At 34.8% G+C, this 12093-nt stretch overlaps 1 protein-coding gene across 8 annotated transcripts in view; it reads left to right on the top strand.

Moving 5' to 3' along the window:
• Window positions 1-12093, top strand: part of KCNC2 (potassium voltage-gated channel subfamily C member 2) — a 333265-nt gene that overhangs the window by 294147 nt on the left and 27025 nt on the right. For 5 of the 8 annotated variants that reach the window (XR_011030430.1, XM_068276664.1, XM_068276665.1 and 2 more), the window contains exon 3: window positions 5593-5748. Coding sequence is in view for 7 of the 8 variants with exons in the window: in XM_068276664.1 (XP_068132765.1) it covers window positions 5593-5748 (156 nt within the window). In the remaining variant the exon portion in view is untranslated. Of the gene's footprint in view, window positions 1-5592; window positions 5749-10654; window positions 11132-12093 lie in introns of those variants that run through there. The other 3 variants (XM_068276667.1, XM_068276663.1, XM_068276669.1) reach the window with 2 other exon arrangements.

A 12093-nucleotide genomic window follows, 5' to 3' on the forward strand; every position in this document is an offset into this window, starting at 1 on the left:
TACAGTTGACCATGACATCTTGATAAACAGGCTACAGGAATACTGTGGCATTGATGGCATAGTTCTTCAGTGGTTCAAATCCTTCTTGAGTGGCAGAACCCAAAATGTGTCTATGGGGCCCTTCCTGTCCACCTCTGTACCACTTAAGTATGGGGTGCCCCAGGGCTCAATCCTCTCTCCCCTGCTTTTCATAATTTACATGTTACCGCTTGGAAAACTAATCCAAAAACATGGCCTGACATACCACTGCTATGCGGACGACACCCAACTATATCTTTCCTTCAAGCCTGGTGTGACAGACCCAACTCCAACTATAAATGCCTGCTTATGTGAACTACAGCAATGGATGAATGACAAAACCTGGCTGAAACTAAATGCAGACAAAACTGAAGTCCTTCTGATCGGAGGGCAGAACATGATAACAAAACAAGTTAACTTGCAGTCTTCACCACTGGGAATAGGAGGCACGGATCTACACAGCTCTGAGCATGTGCGTAGCCTGGGCATTCTAATTGATGGGGATTTAAACTTCAGAACTCACATCTCTGCTGTGGTGAAATATCCTATTTTCCTTAAGAACATCGCAAAAATCAAGCACCTCATCCTCCCAGAAGATCTACCAACCTTAGTTCATGCCTTCATTACCTCCTGACTGGACTACTGCTATGCTCTCTACACTGGCATTACAAAAAAGGACTTGTACCGCCTAGCAGAATACTGCTGCCCGACTGCTAACCAACCAACCCCGTCACTGCCACATAATGCCAGTCCTGCACTCCCTTCACTGGCTACCTATAGAATGGAGGGTCCTATTCAAGATCGGCCTACTGACATTTAAATCACTGAACAATCTGGGCCCTAGATACATGAAAGAAATGTTGCAGCTGCGTAGCAATTCTCGCAATCTCAGATCCACAGGGTCTAATAATCTAGTCATACCCAGAGCCCTCTTGGAAACTTTTGGTCCCAGAGCCTTCTGTCATGCTGCTCCTACGTTTTGGAACTCCTACCTCAACAGATCAGGACAGCTCCATCCTTGGATGTGTTTAAATCCAGACTGAAAACCCACCTGTTCAGTTTGGCATTTGCAGAAATATAACTTTTGTTGTGTGAATACTTCATCCTACTACCAATTACTGAATCTGAGAGAGTCTAAGCGCTTTGAGTCCTATAGGAGAAAAGCTCTATAGAAATGTTATTGTATTATATTAAATGTTTTACAAAAAGGTGGGGGGAGGGGGGTATGTACACCCATTATACAGCATTGTGAGACAAAAGGGGAAGAGAGCCCTGGCCAAAAGGCCTTACAGTCTAAACATTTAAGGTATAGAACAGTAGGTAAAGGGAAGCTGCATGTGGAGTGGTTGAAATGGTGGTTAGTGGGCAGGGTCCTAGGTAGGAGAGTATGCTTGTCTGAAGAGGTGAGTTTTCAGATTGCACCTAAAAAAGTAAGTGTGGGTGAGTAGCAGATGTGTTGAGGGAGAGTGTTCCAGAGGAGGGGAGAGAATTGAGAGAAGTGTTGCAAGTGGGAGTGGGAAGAGGTAATCAGGGAAGAAGACAGAAGAATATCATTAGCAGAGCGGAGATTGCATGTAGGATGGTATCTGGAAATAAGTTGATTAAGATAGGAAGGAGTTATGTAGTGGAGAGCTTTGTAGGCGAGAATAAGAATTTTAAATTGTATCCTTTGTGTAACTGGCAGCCAGTGAAGGGACTGACAGAGGGGGAATGGGCTGGAGAAGCGGGAGGAGAGGTGGATGAGTCATGCAGCAGAGCTCACGATAGACTGTAGCGGGGCTAAACGGTTGGAAGGGAGGCCGCAGAGCAGAGAGTTGCAATAGTCTAGTTGGGAAATAATCAGGGCGTGCACCAGAAGTTTGGTAGTTTCCTGTGTTAGAAAAGCAGAGTTTAGAAAAATGATGTTTAAATCTGTTTTGCATAAATGTAAATTTAAAGTGTAGTGATCTCTGGATGTCTTTTTTGACCTAAGCTATTTGTATGTACCTCTCTAAAGTATGATTAACTACCATAACTTTGTGTCTTTGAAGTGCCATTCCTCAGATATTCCTAATTCCTGCCTGTCAATTTATTGTCATTTGACATACGGAAAGTGGCAATATCTGAATAATGGAATGTCCTATTACCTACTAGTGTTAACATTTTTCTTTTCATCTCAGAGACATAAAATAATTTTTAATATATTTTTAGTTATGAATAAATGTTCTCTATACTTGTTAGGATGTTTTTATGCTTACATAAGCTAGAACAAAACAAACTAGTAGCAACAATTTAAAAATTGACAACAAAATCCCTCAATCTATTAATAACTTTCACATTTTTTTTTATTTCTGTTTGAACTTGATGGGCAGATGTCTTTTTTTTCAACCAAACTAACTGTATTATTTTTGATTAAAAAAAACAACAAAAAACAAGACTCAAAAGTGACAACAACCCAAGATAAAATACTCCCTAAATAGCGACCACAGCTAAAGACATTATCCATTAGTACCACTGCAAAATCATGCAAATCACACACAATCATGTCATCATACTTTGCATGGAATCTACCAAGCATGTATAAATTCAGTGTGAGTCACAGGCTATTGGTCTTGTACGCGCCTCTAAATTCCAGTGTATGCGAATAATGAATAACCACCGGTCTTAAGGTCAGTCTCTATGTCAATGCAGCTCAATAGCCTCACCTTTGGCTAACTAATGCCAAAAGGTCATTGTCTGTATACTCATCATAGTTAAGAATTGTAACAATTTCAATCTTCACATCAGATCTATCAATATGCATATATTTGACACTGTACCTGCATTCTATGAGTCAATGACAGAGACCGGACAGAACATTGGAATATATTACAGAGCTCATTTTTCAAATCCTTTTCTCAAGCCAAACCGTATATTGATGTACATATCTCTAGACCACGATCCACATATTATATTGAAAGGCATGAAAGCAATTATAGCACATTGAGGTAATTATATAGCAAACTTGAATTTGTTTGGATAAACATTGCCTGCAATTGAGTAGTTAGGATTTCCCACCTTCTCCGGGTCACATCAGATCAAGAGGTTTGAAATGTTTGCAAACGACTGCTTCTGTGGCTGCAATTGCATGCAGCATATACATCAAAACATTTCAGACAAATCCAACCCAGTCTGGGTTTAATTAAAAAAACAAAAACATGATGCTTAAATTAACCTGAAATGAAATAAAAATCCGTACATACCTGGGGCTTCCTTCAGCCCCCTTCTGCCTGATCACTCCCTCACCACTGTCCTCCACCTCCTGGATCTTCCATTATTAGTCCTGGTAACTTTGAACAGTCGGGGCCTACTGCGCATGCACAACCCAGCCACGCATGTGCCCCCGTCATGTTCCCATGGTGCAGGAGCATTTTGCCCCTGTGCAAATATTGGCCATGGGAGGGTGATGGGTGAGTGGGAACGACTGCACTGCACCTGCACTGACTGGCCCCGACTGGCCAGAGTTACTGGGACCAATAACAAAGGATCCAGGAGGCAGAGGACAGCAGCGAGGGAGTGATCAGTCAGAAGGGGTCTGGAGGTATGTATGAATTTTTCACCTATACAATATAGATGACATTTAGTATGAATGTTAGTAACTGCATAACACCACAAGCTCGATTTAAAAAGAGAATTAAGCCTGAATCTTTACTTTACCCTTTGCTAAGGGATCACAATAAGGTGTGCATGCCATGATTGAACTGAGTGCTGGAAGAAAACTACAATAATGTGCAGGGGTATTTGTCTTTTAGCTGTGATCTAAATATGATATTTCTTATTGCCATGCATTAAATGTAACCAATACATGCTAACACTAAATAACAAAATAGCTCTATGCATGCCATGATTGAACTGCGTGCTGGAAGAAAACTACAATAATGTGCAGGGGTATTTGTCTTTTAGTTGTGATCTAAATATGATATTTCTCATTTCCATGCATTAAATGTAACCAATACATGTTAACACTAAATAACAAAATAGTAAATATGAACCAGCCTGTCCATGGAATTTAACATAAACCTGAGCTTTATAAACCTAAAAACCATTGAATCTAATATCTGCCTGTTTGCATAGTCGAGAACAATTTCCCAGTGGTGCATGTCAAGGAATTCTCTGGTCTGTTCATGAAAATTGGCTCTTCTAAGGTACATATGAGAGAACCTTGTTAAACCTTTACATTTTGCTTTACTTAGCACTCACACATATCCCATTAGAGTTACCTTATTAATATTTGATTTGCATGCTGCTTTTTCATGAAAAATATCTCAGATACATATTCACAATATAATTATTCACAATATAATTATATCTGAAAAAATATAGAAAGCAATGGAAATGCTTTGTAGGGAAATTATCAACAACTATTTCTTAAAATGTTTTGCAGAACATGACAGAATATACTTCACTGACCATATAACAACATCATTAAAGCTTAAAAAATGTATATGTAATTATTACAATTATTAGGAGTTACATCAATATGTAAAGGAAGTACAGTTTTGCTTCTCACTAAAACGGTGCTTGCTCATCCCTACTTATGTGCTACTTGATTTAAAAATTAGTCGGAAAATGTTATCCTGCTCTTACACCCTCTCTCTGGACTCATACAAGTATCTTCTTTCAGGAAAATAACATGCATGGAAATATTGGTGAATTCCAATAGAATATTTTAGTGCCTTCATTGGTAGAAGTAAATAATTAACCTATAGATATTGTATTCTGTCTTGGTAGACCTGCACTCTTAAATTTAACAATTTATTTCATTATCTTTAACCAAACAATTTATCAGCACCAAGAGGACTAAAACATTTAATCGCTGCTGAGAACAGACATTGTCCAAAAGTCCACACAGAAATAGTAAAGAAAATCAGAGCAGATCATTAGATGAATCCCATAGTTCACAAACAGCTGAACTTCACCATAATGGTCTTCCAGTTTGTACAATCCCGTAGTAGACCATCATCCAAGAGACTTAGAGGAGCTTACCACTGCCAACAACCCACATTATAAGGTTGTATGTCTTCCATTCAGTGATAACAGGAGCCAGATTTTGATCATCCAGGGATCCAAACATGCACCACTCCTTCTCTTAGCCCAGGTACAGCATCCAGAAATCTAATATGGATAAAACAACAAACAAACAAGTGGCAGATCTAAGTGTAAATGGTTTAATTTGTAGGCCATAGCATACGCCATAAAAAAGGGAGAATAAAAATCAATAAAACTTGCATACAGGGCCCAGGACATAAAGTTGCATGTGTATGCTGGTCCACAACCAGTAAGACAGTAAGGTACGGCCTGTCTCCTTCCAGACCGGTTTCGCAGTCTTGCGTCATCAGGGGATCATTTATTTAACTATTTTTAACTTACATTTTTTTTATCATGTGTTATTTATTATAATACTATAGGGGAGCTCTCCAGATTGTCCTTTTTTAACTCATCAATGTGTGTTTTAAATATATAGATTTTTTACCTGTTTTAGTCAATATTATTTAATTTATTTACATTTATTTTCTTCTGTTAATACATTGAAACAATGTTCTCAATTATTACCAGGGGAGGATAGTTCAGGAAGTGACCAGCCTTTGTCACCTGGAGAAAGACACCCAATGAGACGATCTAGCACTAGAGATAAAAACCGAAGAGCAGGAACTTGTTTCCTTTTGACAGCAGGTGACTATGCATGCAATACAGATGGAGGGATTCGGAAAGGTATGCATTTTTAAAGTTTAATTTTGAATTACTTTTTTAATAACTTATTGTGCAAGGTAGAGTAGAGCTGACATTGACATGCCAGCTGAAACAAAGCTGTATCTCCTATAGAATTCATTTTTGGAGGAGTTCTGCAAGTGCAGCTGGGGTGCCAAGGTAGCTTACCTTAGTTTAACTGTTTATCAAGCTGTGGGAAATATGTGTTAGGAAATGTCTTATTGAAGAACATTCTACAATTATTACATTTTAATTTTGTCTATAATTTAGTTATACATATAAAATACATTAGCAGTAGTTTAAGAAGCCAGGACTCGGTTGCATAAGTATAATGGAATAACAAAAAGTCAAGGCTTCACTCTTTTTGTATGTTATATACCTAAGCATTCTTTAGATGCCAGAATAGCTTCACCCTCTTTAAACATTGTATACATAGACATATATTTGGTTTAACCTTAATGTACTGATGGATATATATATATATATATATATATATCTCACAGATGCAAAGGCACTATATGCAGTTGCACTTTTATCTAACCCCCAGCTTGATAGACTTGCCCTTGGGCTTATAAGCACAAGTGAATGACTGTATGGTGTTCAGTGTACTGCTTAGCTCCTCTTTTTATTTCTTCCATCTCCCTACAATGTTTGCTGATAAGTTGCTTAGTAATGTGTGTGGCAAGTCTAACCATTGAGTCATTTATGTCTCATGTTTTCATTTTTATTTTGTCTAATTGTCCTACAAACACTGTATTATAATTAATTATATGATTGCTTCTCATACAAAAATAAAAAATACAAGAACATTTGATAGAGTTCATTGTTATTTTCTTTATAATTCCACAGTACTGAATCTCTTTTTGACATAACATTACACATTTATTAGAAATTAAAATAAAACTTTATTATACTATGTTGATTCACTGTTTTGTTCTGAAAAGAAAGCTTAATAGGTTCACCCATTTAAGAACAACAACTTGTGGAAGCTTTATTTCTTTTCATTGTTATTTAGTGACTTTTTATTTTAGCAACATTGGCTTTGTATACCTAGTATTACAACTATTACTTTGTAAAATAATTTAGAATTTATAGTTGAAATTATTTCTGTTTCTAGTAAAACAATGAAACAACATAGATAACTATGCATTTGTTGCATTTATAAAAAAAAACCCACATGACTTTTTCAACTTCCTAAATTAAGAATTAACTAAGAATGTGAGGAATTTTGAAATGATTACAGTTCTTCAACACGCAATGACTTTAACTTCAAAAAGTGCCCTTACAAATGCCTGTTCTTTTATGTCCAACAGGAAATAGAAATAGAATAACAATCAATTATTCCTAGAGTAAAAGTGGAGGAATAAGTCATAGGGACAATCTAAAATTGCTCTTTTTCGACCATCTAAAATCACTCTTTTGTAATTGTATGCAGTTCTTAGTAGGTGCAGAAGAGATTACTTGTCATTGTTTCAAAATTCTCACTATCTTTTAAATTTGACGCTAACTTTTTTTAATAGACTAGCTAGAATTCAGAAATTAATTCAAGTACATGCTTTGGTCTGATGCATTCCAATATATATATATATATATATATATATATATATATATATATATATATATATATATTAGTGTGCATAAATAACATTAAATTTGATGCATGTCTAGGCAAGTAAAATAATTACAATTATGTGGAATGAGAAGGTTTTAGTGCAGATTTTCACAATGTGCAGATTTTTACAATATATCATGTTGATGTAACAGATGTTATAAACAATAAAACATCTATAAAGTGCTGTCCAGTGCATAGACATATTCTGTTAATATTTAAATTTTGGGTAAAATAAATGAATGAAAGTTCACGTGACATACATAGTCCAAAATCAGGGGAAACTGTATAATGCAGATGCAATGTGTAGGTCACGTTCTAGGGCCATTTGTGAATGGCACCACACTGTAGTCCACCAAAAATCCAATATAAAAAAAAATTCTTAACTTATGTACACACTATAGATTTTAAGCTTTTGAATGAACCATTACTCTTTGTGTTGGGTGGAAATCTAAAACGTGTACAGGTGTAGATGTTGCTGGTCTCTTCAGAGATCTGTAATAATGTACAGGAATGTGAAAGGAAGTCCCTGCAGTGTGGTGACATTTACACATCCTCCCTCTCCCCCTCAGTACTCCAGTACACTTGGCAAAGAAGTACGTCTGCAGAGCACCAAAAACCATCTGCAAAGGTCTTTTGAAATATTTTAAGTTTGTACAGGCCTTTATTTTCAGTGTATAAAAACAACCAGTGTTATATCTTTACAATAGTATCAGCTCCCTCTAACTTATATACAGTAGATCACTAAGGGTCATATGCAATTCCCTTTTTCACCTGAGTTTTCTCCTAGGAGATAATTTTTCATCTTTAATTTTAAATAACTTTCCAGCACTTTTCAACTAAAAAAGTACCATAAAGTAGGTAAATAAGTACTATCAAAATTATTCTGAGTATTTTCTTGCTTTCTGGTGGCTTAAAATGCATTTTATTGAAAAGTTTAAAAATATTACCTAGGAGAAAACTATGGAGAAAAAGTGAATTGCATATGGGCCTAAGTTGCTTCCCATGTCACAAAAGTATATGTTGCACAGTAGGTGTCACAATCGCTTATGTTATCGTTGGGAGTTTTAGTTTTCCAGCTCAATCCACCAACAGTAGTTGTGTTCACAGAAGCTTCAGTCAAACATGTACCCTCAGGCATTCTTTAGCTAATTTATAGTGCATTTGACAGTCCAGATATTAAGAAGGAAATGTGAATGGTTGACTGTTGTGCTGATCATTTGAATTCAGCAACTTTTGAGTCACACATTTGGAGTAAGCCATATAGTGCACCATTATCAAGGTAAAATGCAGTGACTGTTTTTGAATATTCTTTGATACATGGGTCATATGTGGTCACAAATTGTTTGATTTGTGAATAGAGGGTGATGTATTTAGGCATTTGTTAATGGTTGTTTTTTTACGGTTTACACTTATTTTTATATTTGTAGTACTTTTGAGAACATATAGCATTATTTAGTCAGATTGCATTGGAGGTCCTCATCTCAAACAGCTGCTGACATTTCAATTTGTGCAACACAGTTTTTAAGATAGACAAGTCGACACAAAATCATGGCTGTTGGCGGAATATTTCCTCTATTGTCAAACAAAATGTTTCTCTTGGAGACATAAAAAGGGATATTTGAATATTTCAATATTAGAATAGGCTTATTTCATATTTTTAAGCAAAGTTTGACAATGTAATTTGCAGCCATTTACATGCTTAAAAGGTATAATATTACAGTCAATCAAAATCCTGATATTAAAATAATTTGAATGGATTGTTCATGCTTTAGAAGGACAAAAAATATCAAGTCGGAGCAACCAGTCCTGCTTGAGGTTAAGATTCCCAAGTTCTTCACATGATTTATACATTGTACATGTGCTTTAGTGCCTTCTTTCAGAATTATTTTAAACAGAGTATGCTCCAGTTATATATTCAAATGGAAATCCAGTGCTTGAATATGAAAGTAAAAGAGTGTAAGACCAAAGTATGTGTAACTAGGTCATTACAAATTATCATAGAGTCTAATAATATCTACACTGAGCTGCTCTTGGACAATGAGACTTAGAACAACAAAGCATTGCTACACACGCAAGTCATTATTGTTTTAGCACAGCTCTATGCCATATGTAATCCATATGTTTCTCATACACTATTCTGCATATTTTTCCACTAGAACACTTTGTTAACTAACCAGTTAAACAAGAAAATATTTATGACATTGGAAAAATAAAGTCACTTTTTCTGATGTTGTGATCATCCAAGTCAAAACTGGCCTGATCCAATTCACTATTTCCCCTAAGTTTTCTCCTAATAGATAATTTTTCATCTTCTGTTTAAAAAGTGTGTGCACTCTGCAATTAAAAAAGTACCAAAAAGTAGGTAAAAAAGTACTGTAAGATTATTCTCAGTATTGTTTTGCTTGTTGCTGGCTTTAAAGGCATTTTATTTATGGGAAAATATTTTCACCTAGGAGAAAACTTGGGGCAAAAACTTGATTTGGATGAGGGCCATGGCTCTTATTTAATTCAACTTTTCTCGAATGTTTTCTCCTAGGAGATTATTTTTATCTTCTGTTTAAAATAACATTTTAGCACTCAGCAACTGAAAAAAACACTAAAAAGTAGGTAACAATGTACTGTTAAAGTTATTCTGAGTATTTTTTTTTCTTGCTGGTGGCTTAAAAAGCTTTTTATTGACAAGGTGTGAACATATTACCTAGGAGAAAACTTTGCAATTGAAAAAGTACCTGATAGTAGGCGAAAAAGTGCTTGTAAAATTGTTTTGAGAATTTTCTGGGTTGTTGGTGGCTTAAAGGGCATTTAATTGAATAGGCGGGAAAATATCACCTAGAGGAACACTCTGGAGAAAAAGTTAATTGCATATGGCCCACGATATCTAAATGTATCTCTCCTTACTTACATTTCACCTTAGTTATTTAATATGTTTTTAGCTCTTCAAAAAAAAAAAAATAAACAAGCTGCTCTTGAACTGCAATATTACTTTTCTTACCTTAAACTTTGAACTTTTTTTTTCTTGTTTATGCAAAATAAAAAGGTGTAATAAAGTTAGTGTGAAAAAAAAGATAAGGTGATTCATGAGATTTGTAAATCATTTCCAATCTCTCTTATTAACTATCAGAATAATAAGGGTTTTGTTATATTAAAAAGATTAGGAAGTTTACAGAACAACTTCACCAAACACCGTATTAACTTCTGAGTAGAGAAGCACGGGGATGTGTGATTCATACTTACCATGCTGAAGGTGTTCTTGAGGTGTAATATTCGCTCATCTGACTGCCATTCATTGTCTTTAAGAGCTAAAGAGATCCCATACTTAATAAGCTTAAAGAAGAAGCACAATGGCAGGAAGGGGAAGAAAGTCGCATGCATGCATTTGATGCCACACACAGGGATTTACAAAAATAGATGATGCCAAGAAGACTTTTGGTAAAGTATGAATCCCACAAGTGTGCACTTCCATCCATGCCATCACAGGATGGTTGGTGGTGATCCATATAATGGACATCTGTGAAATGGACCAATCACATCAAAGCTCTATTACATTCCTAGTGCATATTTCTATGTGATTTTGCGAATCATCTGAGATTTTATGTGGTGAATATGTAGGATAATGAACACACATATTTCCGTTGCAGTTAGTTGAACTGAAATGCATTAATATATCACAATGAAAGTATATTACAGACATAAATGTGCACCTCAGTCATAGTCAGAATTCCTGCATAGGGCTACTGCATTTGATTTAGACATACCAGAAAGCATGCAGTAAAAGTACCAAAATAAAGAAATAATAAACGTAATTAGATGCGCTAATTATGCAATGATTATTCACCATTGGCAGTGTCTTTTTTTTAATATAACTTTTTTACAAGATGGGTATTTTAAATAGAATGTACTGTTTTTTTATACATACCTATTTTGTTAACTATTTTGGTGAGTTGTAAAGGTTCACAAATTAATTAGAATATCCATTTTATCTAGGTACATAACAATATTATGAACTTTTTTAAACTTTGTCCTTTGTTTCGAAATTTTATGAGCATAAAAGTGTCTTTCATTGTAAATAAGTCTCTAAAATTATACAAGCCAAGTATCCTTTGTGACTGATAAATAAATTCCAATATTTACTATGAATTTTTACTTCCAGTATTTCATATTTTCCTAACAGCATTTTAAATCTAATTTGGAGTACTTATACTAATGAAAAATAAAATAAATATAAATATAATTACCATACATTTTTTTTAATACTTAGATACTTTTTTAAGTTCCTACTTTTTTCAAGTATTTATTTGCATGTTTAGAAAAATAAAAACAAATATATAATACCCTTCCAAAAATGGTCATAAAAAGTAGGGAAAAGAAAATATTTTAGTAAGTACCAAATTCTAACTTCACAGTGCCCATATATGTAAACTTAAAGTGAAATAACATTATAATATAAATATAATGGTGGATAAACAAAATTACTGTATATGGATTTTTTAAAGCAACTTTCTGTGCATGAATTTTTATATTTTATGTAGGATCGAAATATAATTGGGAACATAGTATAATTCCTGTATGTTAAATGTAATGGTTTTGTGTGCTTTTATCTCTAAAAAGAAAACAAAAATATTAAAAGAGTCATAGTATACATGTTCATGTTTAATGTGTTGACCTATTTAAACTGCAAACCTGAGATGGGCACCTATTATTAAATAAGCATAACAACATACAGGCAAAAAAAATAG

Source organism: Hyperolius riggenbachi, chromosome 3, assembly GCF_040937935.1.
Source record: "Hyperolius riggenbachi isolate aHypRig1 chromosome 3, aHypRig1.pri, whole genome shotgun sequence".
Lineage (NCBI taxonomy): Eukaryota > Metazoa > Chordata > Amphibia > Anura > Hyperoliidae > Hyperolius > Hyperolius riggenbachi.